Here is a 13,997-nt window from a genome sequence, read left to right as displayed (position 1 = left end):
GTTAGTACTTTCAACGCAGTTACTCCCATCACTGTTGGTTGTTACTCTGAAGCTGTCATTACCACCCTTTTTTTGGAAGACCATGTCTAGGTTTACTATACTCTTTATTTCAGTGGAAGACTGTACATTGCTCTTTGTGATGTTGTCTTATAACCTACTTAGCAATCATCATTTCTATTGCTTCGTTTCTGACTTGTTTGCTGACTTCCCTGGTCTTCACATGCTCTGTGTTCACTACTGTTAGCAAACGTTTAGGGCTTTCACAGAAAAGAGGGATTCGTACTGAGAACAGACATTTTTAACACCTTGCTGGACCAATCCATAGTGCCAGCATGCTCTACGTCTGCCACCATCATTCCAGTCCCAAAGAAACCTCAGGTCACTTCATTCAATGACTACTGGCCTATCGCACTGACTCCCATCATTGTGAAGTGCTTCGAACGGCTGGTTTAACAACACATTGTCTGCAGTCTTCCCAATATTTGACCCGTTCCAGTTTGCCTACTGACGAAACCCCTCCACTGAGGATGCCATCTCCTCTGCTCTCCACCTGAGCCTAGCACACCTGGAAGAGAAGAACACTTACACGCGGATGCTGTTCCTGGACTTCAGTTCAACCTTCAACACCATCATCCCACAGTGTCTGATAGGCAAACCTAAACAGTGGGGCTTCAATACACCCCTCTGCAATTGGCTGCTAGACTTCCTCACAAAGAGACCTCAGTCAGTCTGGGTTGGACAGAACACCTCTGATGTCAACACCCTAAGCACCGGCTCCCCTCAGGGCTGTGTCCTGAGCCCCCTACTGTTCACTCTAATGACATACAACTGCGTCCCCAGGTTCACCACCAATCACATCATGAAGTTTGCAGCCGACAACATGGTGGTGGTCCTGAATGGGGAGAAGATGAAGTGGCTCATGGTTGACTTCAGGAACAACTGGCCTAACGACACTCCAGTGTTCATCAACAGCTCAGCTGTAGTGGTGGTAAGCACAACCAAATTACTGGGGATGCACATCACAAACAACCTCACTTAGACTGTAAACAACACCTCACTAGTCAAAAGGGCACAAAAGCGCTTGTACTTCCTGCTGATGATGAGACATAGAGACATTTCATCCCAGTGCTGCGTGTTCCGAGCCCACAACATCATCATTGACCCCTCACACCCCCACCATGTACTGTTCTCCCTGTGGCTGTCAAGACACAGGACAGATGGACCCAGTATTCAAGATGAAGCAGGCAGTGGGAAAGTTTAAAATGTTTATTAACAGTAAAACAGACAGAAGTGCAGAGCTGGGGTTCGGGGACCGCGTCGGCTGCAAGATGGGGGCAGAGCTCTACCCCATTACTGACACTTTGGAGGGAGAAACACAGGTAAGTGACCACGATCATCTGAGATTTTTACTCGAGTGAGTCACTTACCTGGTTTAACAGTTCATCCCCTCAGAGGAAGGCAGAATCCAGCTGATGGACTACCAAACGAGCTGCGGTGGAAAGCCGCCCATCAGTGTCCCCCGATGCAGCAACCCCAGTGAGCAGGCAGGGTTCTGATCCCGGTAAGGGACACAGATCAGGCAGGAACAGTTCTGAAATCCAGGAGTCCTCAGCCCGATCGGGGTTTCCAATCTACACAGGAAGTGATAGATCCAGGGTTCCAGGAATCCACTGGGCATGAAGGCAGGTTCAGAGTTCCAAGCATCAACCAGCTCAGACAGAAATGCACAGATGCAGACAGGCAGAATCCAACAGGAGTCCAAAGATAGTTTGGGCAGACAGATCAGACGGGGAAGACAGGCTCGGTTGTTGAGAGGGAACAGAATCAGGTAATCAGAAGCAATTAAGGGAGTGCTGTAATGCTCTCATCACTGGTTGGTTGTTAAGTGGGGGAGGAGGTTTGACAGGACCCAAATGCAGACACAAAAAGCTGAAGTGGTTTCTTGAATATTTAATTAACCAAAAAGTTCAACAGAAGCAAAAATCTAAAACATAAATCCGCAAAAACTAAGAATGAGGAATTCTTACAAGAAGGGGACAAAAAAAAAAAGACAAATGAGCCCAGAGTGACTGAACAGGAGGAGAATAAATAGGATAGAGAAAATAAGACAAGGCTAATTAGCAGATTGGGAGCAGGTGTGAACAGAGGCAAGAAGGGAGCTAAGGAAAGGGAGACTGGCACAAGAGGGCACACAAGAAATATCTAAGAACTAAAATACAATAAAAAATAACTAGGACACAAGAATGGAAATAAGACCAACGAAAACTCAGAGATAAAACTTGAATAGAATCAAAACCCCAACACTAGTGAATAAACTCGCCTGAAGATGCTGGCTCGAGAATAATCTAATTGGAAAGGGGAAATTAACCTTGAACTAACTAAAAATAACGAAACAGAAGAGAGAGACATTAAAAAGGAAAAGGACAAAAATTAAACAATGATCTGGCCCCAATAGCTGTGCTAAGCCTTATATAGAGCAGTGGGAACAGGCAAATAAGACGAATGATAATTAGAGGGTGGGGCGGGGACGGCAGGTGAATGGAAGGTTAGCTATCAGGGCAGATCAGGCTTTGCAGCGTTCGATACAGGTCCAGCAGATTCTGCAACAGTTTCTTCCCCACTGCCATCAGTCTGCTGAAAAAAACTCTAAATCATGTCAAACTCTGCAACACACTGATTACACCAATCCAAAAATACTGCATATTTGCACCATAAAATAATGCTCTGAACTTCCATATGAATGGGTTTTTTGCACCATGTTTTGTTTTTCTTTTTTTTGTCCCACACCGTTTACATTTGATCACTGCTGCCCTTTATGGAATGGATATTGTTAATTTGCTGTCTGAAAGCTGTACTAAAGTAAATTTGTTTTGTATACACTCTGTAAATACAAAATGACCATAAAGTTCTCTCTAGTTTATGTTTTTAGTTGAGATCAACCCTCTGTCAAGTTTTAAAATAAATTTTTGAAAAAAACTTCAGTGCTCTTGAATTTACTATTTTTTGAGTACTTGTAATTTCTTAAAACACCAAGTAAGTTTGTTAAAGTAAAACCATTTCTACTGAACTAAGTGGGAGGTAAAAATACTCAAAACTGTGGATGATCAGTGTATGAAACACTGAGCTTCCTACTTCAAGAAAATCCACCAAATAATAGATGTAAAAGGAGAAAATGAGAGAATAGATTGTTTTGTTAAAGTAAATTACCAACTAAAACCTCAAAAGGCTTATACTAAAGACAGCAAAGGATTAGGGGACCAATAGGGCAGTAGTTTAGGAAATAATCAGTTAGAAACAAGACATAAGACATTCATTCAAATCCAAAAATATTTAATAGAAAGGAGATTAAAAAATACAACAAATTGCATGACCTGAACTACTCTCATTCACTAAGAGATATGATTATGTGTATGTCTAGTTCACAAAGACCTAAGAAAGGCAGATTTGCATCTCTAGTAGGACTGCAATAAAAACAATCCTCTGCAAATAAAATATGCTCCATCATGGGGTTAAATTACAACAGACCTGTCCCCCTGACATGTGTGGTCATGAAATCCTTTGAGTGTTGTGTCGAAGCATCTGAAGGTCATCACAGATCCCCTGCTGGACCCCCTGCAGTCTACTTTTCAGGCAAATAGGTTGGTAGAGTATGCAGTCAACTTGATTTTACACTTCTTCATGCATCCCCAAAACAACCCAGGGATCCATTTTAGGACTTTAGCCCAGCTTTTAACCACCCAGGTATCCTCAACCAGGCTCATCACCAGATTAGGAGCAGGTATGAACAGAGGAGTCTAGAAAGGAGCGAGGGAAAAGGAGAGTGACACAAGAGGGCAACAGAGGGCAACCAAGAAATACCTAAGAACTCATATACGTACAATCAAAAATAACTGGAATAACACAAAATGGAAATAAACCCAATGAAAACTCAAAGATAAAACCTAAACAGAACCAAAACCATTGACACCAGGGAGTAAATTAAGTCCTCTTAAATACATTGAACTTGGAAAATTTGCTGTAGTTTTTCTTTAAACCTTAGAAACCAAAACAGAAATATGATATAAACTCATAGGCAATACATCACCAGATCTGAATCTGTGTAGGCCTACTCAAAATGAAAAATAGCTGTAAATATTTTTTTTCTTTGTTTCAGTTATTTGTTACACAGACTAAAACTTTCACTAAAATAATTGGTCACTTACAAGAACAATCACAAAAGTACTCCACAATCATTTTTATTTTAGTGAGAGATTTTATTATAGGGTTTAATGACTGAACATCTTTCAAATTCCAGTTTTATGATGTAAATCTAGTGTTAGATAAACAATTACCTAGAATATATCTTTGAAAATACCTGTAAGCATATCTATTTGGAGAGTCCTTTTTCCTGCTGTAAATCTGATGCCCAGCTAAATTTCATACTGAGTTATGGGAACTATTAGATATTAAAATACAAAATAATGTGATGCTCCCATTTCACCTGCACTTTTACTCGATAACATTAAAATCTAAAGTCTTACACAGAAAATTTTAAATTCTTCACGTGTTAAGCATACCAAATCTCATTTGACTACTTAGGAATCTCCTGGATTGCCCCAAAATAAATACATTTAAATTAATAAAATGAATTAAAAATGATTAATAAGTCACATCTGATCAAAATGTTGCTTGCGCAAAAATGTATAATAAAAAACCGAGCGTTTCATAAACAGGATTTGCAGACTGCTGCAGAAATGAACAGCTCATTAGATTTCGACTCAGAAGGGAAATCCCTCATTAGAGGATGACAGACTGAGAGGGGGGAGATGGAAAAGGTCAGGAGTCTTTGAGCAAACAGACAAGCATTCAGACGACAGGAGGTTTGCTACTAAACCGACAATAAAAGCGTTAGAAAGGCGCTTAAAGGTGTAAAATAAACGAGGTTCACCTGCTGTCGCTGCTAAATTCCGCCAGTGGGGGGCGCTCTGCTCCTTTCCAGCCAGCGCCGGGACAGACCCCGGGAGCTCAGCGTGGCCGCACATGACGGCAGAGCTGGTGAACTTTAAATCTGCCTCCTAACTTTCAGCCTCTCTCCTCCTGTCGGGCTCCCCCACCCCCGCACCTTCATCTCCTCCCTTCCCTCCTCCGCTGCTCCGCAGGTGAAAACCCAGAGGCAGATCCCAGCCATGGATTTACTGCGATCACGATCCAAGTGCTGAACCATCACATCTTTCCATTCTTACAGATATCAAGGCGCTTTTTCGGATGATCATTAGCGTCGCGAGGCGAGATGATGGCTTCAATAGGGGATTTCGACCCTCTGAACACCAGAGTCCCTGCAACTAAAATAGAAGTTACAGTTTCCTGCAGGTATGAACAAATTCACTATTATTATTATTATAGGAGTCTGCACTTACCTTATCTATCTATCTATCTATCTATCTATCTATCTATCTATCTATCTATCTATCTATCTATCTATCTATCTATCTATCTATCTATCTAGTATTCCCTGTGTGATTTCCAGCTGCATATTTTATTTACGTTAAAGTCAGACATTTTAAAAAAAAAAATGTTTTTTTTAGTTTCTTTGTCTCAGTGCTTGGAATCTGGCAGCTGTGTGGATTCCCACAGCTTTCCACAGCATGTCAGTGTATTTAGTGAACAATTAATTAGCACCAATTTTGGATTCTCTAAGATATGAACACTTGTCTACCCTTTGATTGGCTGCTTGAGTTAAAGGGTTTGAAGGCAAAGTGACAGACTGACCGATCAGTAAAACTCAGCATGTTTTTTTTTTGGTTTTTTATTTCCTGCCAGCCTGCCTGCTTGTCCAATAGAGTGCTCTGTCTCTTCTCAGTTGGCTCCTGAATTATGAATAGCTTTTGCTCCTGTGGTGAGCCTCATGAGATCTGTGAGATTTGAAATGGCCAGACACCCGAGTTAGACAGCCCCAACCTGGGGAGCCTCAACTGAGCTCTGAATAAAAGAACATTCATGATTAGGTTTTCTGTGTTTAATCCCAGAGTATTCTTTACTCTGTGTTTGAAAAATTCCTGGCTGTGGCCAGATGAAGGTGTGGCCTTTTAAACACAAAAAAGCAAATGTTTGCCGATCAGGAGTTACATACATAGAGTCATAATAAGTATTTATTATCTACTGCACATTTCTTCTTTTAGTTTCTTTATCTGACTTACAGTAAATGTTTTTTTCGACCATCAAACTAATTTTTATATCAAATAAAGATAAGAAAAAAAAAAACAAACTTTAATAACTTTAATAAAGAAAGCTATGAGCTGACCATGGTTACTGTGAGAAAAAAATTGCCTAAATTCAGTAATTAATTCTGTCAGTTTTGGTGTTGCAGCTGCCTTCAAATGTTTGTCATACACAAAAAAAAAGTAATGCAAACATTTTTCACATTTACTTAATCATATTTAGTTACTTTAACATAATTGGTTTATGTTAGCAGGGTAGGACATAAAACAGTTGTGTTAAAGTTACTAAATATGATTAAGTAAAGGCCAAAAGCGGTTGCATAATTTTTTTTTAGTGGACTATTTTACATCTAAGTAGTGGAAATTGTAGAATTTCTTTAATCCAGGAAAATTGGGGGGTTTCTGACCAGCACTTCAATCCAGTGGAAGTCTTAACTTTGAATAAGCGAGTCCTAAAGATTTACAGTATTAAGACATGCCCTTGCTTGTTTGGTTTGGGTTATTTTAGTGCTATATAAAGAGGTGAGTCAACCATGATACAGTATACTGAAAGCCTAAATTACTTAAGATGGATCTCATCCGCCATCAAAGCTACGCCACTGTAGAGTTTTTGACCACCTCAGTGACACCTGTCCCAGGGCACCCTGTGTCGTCTTTAGCCGGGTTGAGGAGATCCTAGAAATATTCCTTCCATCATCAGCTGATGACGTCATTCAAGGTCAGCAGCAGGGTCCAAAATTAACCCTCACCACTTCTTGCCAAATGTCACTACATTTTCCATTTGGTGATTTAATGCCAGAGCATCATTCGCCAAAAGGCATGGAAGTTTTTGGACCACAGTTGCATTCAGTAACCTCCTTTAGTCTTTGATTTTGTTAAGCCTCCCCTCCCTCTGTTTGTTCCTCTGCTGTCTGTTCCTCAGACACCAATAGACAGACACGCGTATAGAGACCACACCCCCAACACCCCGTTGTTAACAACAACTCTGCCGCTAGGCTAACTGTGGTGGTATATAGTTGGAGCAACCAAGCCTTCTAAAAGACAACATGCCAATGAGCAGGGGGAATCTACTGCCCCCCGGGGCAAAGGAAATGTTTATTGAAAAATGCCGCTTTCGGGAAGACTGTTTCACAAGAGACTGACAGACATGATTAATTTCTCGCTTGCCTACAATCTATGAGAGCATCCGTGAACACAAGCCCAGTAAATGCCTGAGAGCAAATTATTATCTTTTTTTTTTCTGGCAGGAAAAATTTGTTGGACTGGTAAAAAAAAATGTATTTTCTGGTCAGTTCCCCACTCCCTCAAAAAATAGTGTTAGCAAAGTCTTCCCAAGGGAGGCGCTTTCCCATTTTCCAGAATTGCTTTGAGACCAACCGATCGTCTTTCTCCATGGTCTCTCCAAACTTCTCCCAGACCCGAGTTTTTGTCTCTGTGATCAGCCGGGCAGCAGGACAGTTAGCCACATGATATCTGCTTGCTGCCTCAGGTGTCCAACAAACCTTCCATGTTCATTAGGACTACATCTTCAGCTTGACAGCATCCCCTACTTCCTGTGTCTAACGCTAGGTTTAGGGATTGCGGTTGCGACAGGAATTGCAGATCTTATGGCGACAGCAGAGTCAGAGAACATGGTCCAGCCAGACATCTTGTTACTGGTGTGAATTTCAGAATCAGTATTGTTAAATGAATTTTATTTTAGATTATATCTGACAATGACTTGTCTACTTTACTCTACTTTCTTTATGAAAAATGTTTTAATTTCAGACAGTCATCTCTGATGCAGTGACATGGTTTTCAAATGCTTCAGAATAGTTCTGGATTCAGTGACTGAAAGTAGGACAACATTTTCTATTTTGAAAATAAGATCATAGCATTACCCAGTTGCTGCCATGCTTAACAGTTTGATTAAAATGTTTGTGTTGATATGTTTTGTGTGGCTTACATGAAGCACGATGCTGTCAAATCCGTCTGTTTATCTATTCTTCATCTTCAACCTATTCAACACTGGGTTTTGACCACGTGGAATACAGGAATAAAAGCTAACATCATCCAACTCATTTTGAGAGCTTTCAGGAAGGCATCCTGTTCAGATAACCAAACCACATCAATTAAGTCCTTTTCCATGGCTCGGTACTGAGCGAAAAAGCTCCTCATCTTACCTCTAATGCCAAGTCAGACTTCCTGCAAGGAAAATTGTTTCACCTGCTTATATCCATGATTTGGTTGTTTCACCAACAATCCTTATTTCATGATGATAGGGAAGAAAACACCTGTAATTACAGATTTGCCTTGTGTTTTAGCTCCTCCTTTCCACCTGTCTGTCCGTTCGTCTGTCCATACTGAGTCCTTGATGTCCACCCGGTGACTGTATTTAAATTAAAGTTAGACATTTAAAGTGATCAATGAAGCTCCTGTTTTGTATTTGCAACAAATGAAGGACCAACAATGAGATGGGATAAACTTACTTTAGCTGTTTTACAGCAAGTTGCTGATATCACAGCAATTAGTTGCTTTGAGTCACAGTGAATGTCTTCCCTCACTAGAATCTGCTTTCTGCAGCAGGTATGAATTCACGCTGAAAATCATGCAGGAGCAGCTGCTCCATCAACTAAGAAGTGTTAAAATGAGAGAGCTGCTGTTGAATTCTTTGGAATGGATCAGATCTTTGTTTAAATGACCAAAAATAGCAAACAGTAATCTTGACAGTTGCAGAGCTGAATCCAAGGTGCATACCATACTTCCATTATGTATATAATAAAATAGAACAACTCAACAGTGAGCTACGTTTGAAATTTCACTGTATTCTGTTGCTCTTCTTTTTTTAATCGGGTTATAGAACATTTCATCATTTAATCATATATGGCATTTAAGCATTTATAGAGATTTCAAAATGAAAATTTCTAAAAGAAAATTATGAATTTAAAGAAACGATAAAGAAATGTGTAGGATGTATGAAGTTTAGGTGAATGTTGACCCTTGCAAATCATAGTTCAGTATTGGTAGCCCTTCCTGTGACTCAGCACCCCTGAATTAGCCCTCAACTGTAAAAAGGTTGGTGACCGCTGCAGTAAAGCAATGCTCCTTCTCTAAGATCATTGCTGATGTCTTTCCAACCTGCTGTTTTTTTTTTTATACACAATACAGCTTTTCCTCTTTTTTGAATAAAATTAACCAGTTGTGTCTTTAAATTTTGATGTGATTTAATTTTTTTTTAGAACCTTATAATTCAATTCAGATTATTTATAGAGTGCTAATTCACAACACATGTCATCTCAAGGCACTTTACAGAGACAATTCACCCAGATCATAAAGTCAGATTGATTCAAAGTTTTCTTTCTAAGAAAAAGGACCTGACTGCATCAACTCATTGACAGAAAAGCAATCGCTCACACTAAGCATGCTTATAGTGACAGTGGAGAGGAAAACTCCCTTTTAACAGGAAGAAACCACCAGCTGAACCAGTGAGCAGCCATCTGCGGAGGCTGACTGGGGTTCAAAGACACAGAAGCAGACATAGAAAAAGAAGCAGAGAGGTAACCATCAATCAGCTCCACAGGTGGCCCCGCCCAGAAAACACACAGCCAGACAGATAAGCTCCGAGCCAGCTCCCACATCAGAGGATGAAGAGAGCACATCCAGTTAGTCACATTCAGAGAAACAGGACTACACTGAAAAAACATGTCAAGCTCCAACATCTATCATCAAAGATGTTGATGGCAGCAGAACAGGTGATATTTATCTCCATGATGGTGTCACAGCCAAACTGGAGCAGACCCGATGAAGCTACTATGATGAGGAAATAAAGAGCAAGCACAGCATTAGAGATTGAACTAAAAAATACTACAAAATCAGTGAATAAAGAAAAGTGGTCCCTATGTCGTCCAGCAGTCTAAGCCTATAGCAACTTAACTATAGAGATAGCTCAGGACATCCTCAACTACTGTAACGATAAGCTTTGTCAAAAAGGAATGTTTTAAACCTACCCTTAACAGTAGACAGGGTGTCTGCCTCATGGACTAAAACTACTACAGTAGTTTTCTCCCCCCCCCCCCCCCCACTGTAACCCTGACAGGACTAAGAAGGAGAAGATGGATGGATGGATCTTCGTTAGTTGAAATGTGACCAAATTGTGAAATTTAGTAGAGTCACTTAACTTGTGTTCTGGTTCTTTTTATTCTTGTTGGGTTTGGTACAGTTACAGTTAACTCTGCTGACTTGCTTTGTGTTGAAGAGCAAAGCACATTTCATCACCTCCTCCCTGAATGTATTATTGAGCCTTGATGTTAGCGACGGTTTATTTTTGTTATATACTGCAGTCATTTCATAGAAACACATTACATATTCTTTTTGATGCTCGGTTTCAAAGAGTCATTTTTGGAAATAATTAAATCTGCTCATGACCTGACTCTGGGAGCTTGACTTAGGTTTTTTTTGGAAATACTCAAAAAAGAAAATCCGGAAGGAAGATCCAAATAGATTTCTGGAGATGTTAATGAATCAATTGTCAGAAATCAGTGAAGGAGGTTAGATTTACTAATTCTAATCCTGCTTTTCTTCCTGTTTGTTTCCAGGGCTCTGCTGGATGTGGACACGTTCTCCAAATCAGATCCTGGTATGTGAGAACCATTTTATTCTCTGAAAATAATGTTTTTAGCTTTTATGTTTGCAGGTTCTTCTTCCTAGGAACATTTAAATGGAATTATTCTTTAATTTAGTATTCCATAAGGTTTTTCTGTTCCCCCTGTAGCTCTGAGATTTTTAATCAACACCAAAGACGAAAATGAGTCAAGAGAAGAGAAGTCAGGATGTAAAGTCAGGCGGGCTTTATAATGTTTGGTCAGGCATCATTAAGGCAGGACTCCATCCTGAACCATAGAGGCCTTTCAACAAGAGTGTTTCTTTATTTCAGAATTCAACACGTGCACTGATATAAAAAAAATATGCAAAAAGTAAAGGTAATGATGTTGGAGAGATGCTTTCAATAGAAGTATTGGCTACTCATCAGCAGAAATGGCCAATTTTAAGCTTTATTTGAACCCTTGATTTTTTTTTCAAGCTGACATAGTACAACATGAAAATAAAGAACTACAGATAATGCACAAGTTTAATTTATTTTGAAATTTATTTTATTTTTGCTAATTTAGAATTAGACAAAAAAACTCAAGATACACATACACTCCCACTGTTATTTAATCAAATAAATTACACTCCAGCTGCAAACTTTTTTCTCACAATCAAGGGTGTTTGGATTAATGCAGGCCGAATAGTTGGTCGCTCTTCCTGAATTGGTTGGTTTACTATTGAGCACTCGTAAGAATTTAGAATTTTATAAAAAGTTGTTCTCAGGAATTTGAGAGGAACATTCCAGAATCTTATATAGGCTAATTTAATATATTCTACCTCTGTCTCTCTATTTATCTGATCTCTCTCTGTTCGGATGGGTCTTGGATCAGTATGTTGTGGTAGCCCCACCACAAAACAAAACAAAAACAAAATTAGAACTCAAAATGATTACAAATGGAAATATTAAATGCTTAAAACTAATGTTGTATACCATGAGGACACACAAATGATTAGACATAAAGAGTATTTTTACAAATGTTTTTTATCTCAACATGGGACATGTTTTATCAACAGAATAAATACGTTAAATTGGTGTGCAAATAAATGTGAAACAACCCATTTAACCACAGTTTGACAATATATTAGGTCATTTGTATGGTTCTTTTAACATTAAAATAATACAGAGATCCAAGATTAAAAATGGCAAACAAAACTTGCCTTTAGTACAGTAGTAGCCATTCAAAATTTCCCCACTTTCCTTGATCGGCCCTTGGTTGGTCCCCTACAATTCCTTTTTATACATCAATCTTTTTTACCAAAATATTCTTTCTGTCATGGTTTGTGGACATTAAGATCTAAAGAGAAGCATTGTCACCTGTTCAGACCCTGTTATTCCATGAAAGGGTGTAGTCAGAGTAAAAAATCTGCATGCCCAGGAGAAGGATGGGGTCACTCCAGTGGCTGGAAGTTGGAGGGGGATTCTGCTAGGAGTTGCAGGGAAGTGGGCTGCCATTCGGCTGGTGTTTCACTGGGAAGGGCCATTTTGAAAGGCTGCTACTGTATTGCTTCCTTACGAAATTATTGTTGTGCTGTGTAACAGTGTTTGAGTTTTTACACTTTTTGGTGAAACAATATTTTTGACAACCCTAAACACCTAAATACTGTATGTCCGGGGATACGTTTCATAAAGCAGGTTTAACAAACTAGACATTTATAGACATTCAGAATGTTCATTCTAGATATAGAGAATTACATTTTGATTGAAATGTTCATTTAGACAAAGAAAAAATCAGGAATATCAGGAATACATATTAAGTAAATCTAGAATATATCAAAACGGCTTGCCATAACCTGTTGTGATTGCAATAAGTTTAAGGAAGTGTTTTTGAATGGTAGTAGATCAGTGTATCTATATAGATGAAATCTTTCGGCAGCATGTGAAAATGAAGTCTAAAAATGTTGTTCTAATAGAACACTTGCATCATCTCATCATCCCAAAATAATGCTCAGAATCCCTCATCAGATGTTATCATCCCAATAAATGGATGTCATTTGTGGCTACCAGGCCCATAGAATCCTTTCAGATTGTGCCAGTAGGCTCATTAGGTTGTTATCATCCATTCAATCCTAATCCTAACCTTAAAGTAATCCCTTTTCCCTGCGGAATCTATCTATTTTCATGTAATCTAAAAATAATTTCTGTAGTTCTTAATGTACTGTAAATATAACAAAAATAAAATGATCTGCATCTCGCGCATTTAAACAAACCAAAAACAAGTAATCTCATGCCCTGTCAAATGAGTTGTAGAATCCTCTCCCAATGAATATTTAATTCTCTGTGAAAAAATAATAATCCTTCTTTAAGAAGATCCTTCTCAAATAGACATGCAATGTTTGTTTTTAAATATATATATATTTATTTATTTTTATGCACAAAACTTTGACAAAAGTCTGGCTAAATCAGGAAATAAAACAGCGTGATTGGCTGTTTTATTATTTATTTCCAGTTGAGTGGAGACAGATGACACTCCGAGCTTTCTGAAGGAAACCTGCTCCCATCCAGTTTAGCTCTGGGGAGAATGTTACTACGGTGACTTTAACTGTGGTTGAGGAAAATTTCTTTTTAAACCGGAAAAGTCAGAGTTTCTCTGTTTCCATGTTTAGACAACTTAGAGTTTCAGTAAACCTGCTTTGTGAAACGGTCCTCTGGCTTCAACCATTAAGCTTTTGAGTTAAGTAGAAATTAAAGACCTTTTTTTTTCTGCTAGTTTAATGACCCAAAAAATGGTTCTTCAGCCAGGGAACAATTCTGCCAGGGTGGCGACATAATGGTGGTCTGTTTGACACAATGTGTCTGTTGTTTATTTACATGCCGTATTGATAAAGTTGACACCTTCTGTTGGCTAATGATGCTGAAGTTTAAAAGCTGATTCACAGTTTTTGGTTCCAAGCCAAACTAAATGACCCGTTCCCCATTTTTTATTTATAAAAAATTGACAATTCTAACGAATAGCTTATTTGAGATTCATAAAATCCTTCATTTGTGTGAAAGCACAAAAACCTGCTGTTCTGACACTGTTTTGCATTAGAGCTACATAAAAAATGAGACAACCATGCAGCAGTCAAATGTAATCTTACATGGCAAACAAATGATTAAGCACAGCTTGATATTTAAGGCATTTTTTTCTTTTTGTGAGAAACAGATAAGGGGAGATTTTAGATGTTTATAGAGTT

At 38.9% G+C, this 13,997-nt stretch overlaps 1 protein-coding gene across 2 annotated transcripts in view; it reads left to right on the top strand.

Moving 5' to 3' along the window:
* Positions 1-5,040: 5,040 nt before the first annotated feature.
* The window catches only part of cpne9 (copine family member IX), a 162,054-nt gene continuing 153,097 nt past the window's right edge, over positions 5,041-13,997 (top strand). The window contains exons 1-3 of one of the 2 annotated variants that reach the window (XM_015395001.1): positions 5,041-5,138; positions 5,225-5,349; positions 10,772-10,812. In XM_015395001.1, the coding sequence (XP_015250487.1) occupies positions 5,270-5,349; positions 10,772-10,812 (121 nt within the window). In that variant the 5' untranslated portion in view covers positions 5,041-5,138; positions 5,225-5,269. Of the gene's footprint in view, positions 5,139-5,187; positions 5,350-10,771; positions 10,813-13,997 lie in introns of those variants that run through there. The other variant, XM_015395002.1, reaches the window with a different exon arrangement.

The sequence above is a fragment of the Cyprinodon variegatus genome, unplaced genomic scaffold (genome assembly GCF_000732505.1).
Source record: "Cyprinodon variegatus isolate N-32 unplaced genomic scaffold, C_variegatus-1.0 Scaffold718, whole genome shotgun sequence".
Classification (NCBI taxonomy): Eukaryota; Metazoa; Chordata; class Actinopteri; order Cyprinodontiformes; family Cyprinodontidae; genus Cyprinodon; species Cyprinodon variegatus.
The sequence above is the reverse complement of the archived record's forward strand: the minus strand, read 5'-3'. Positions and strand labels throughout refer to the sequence as shown.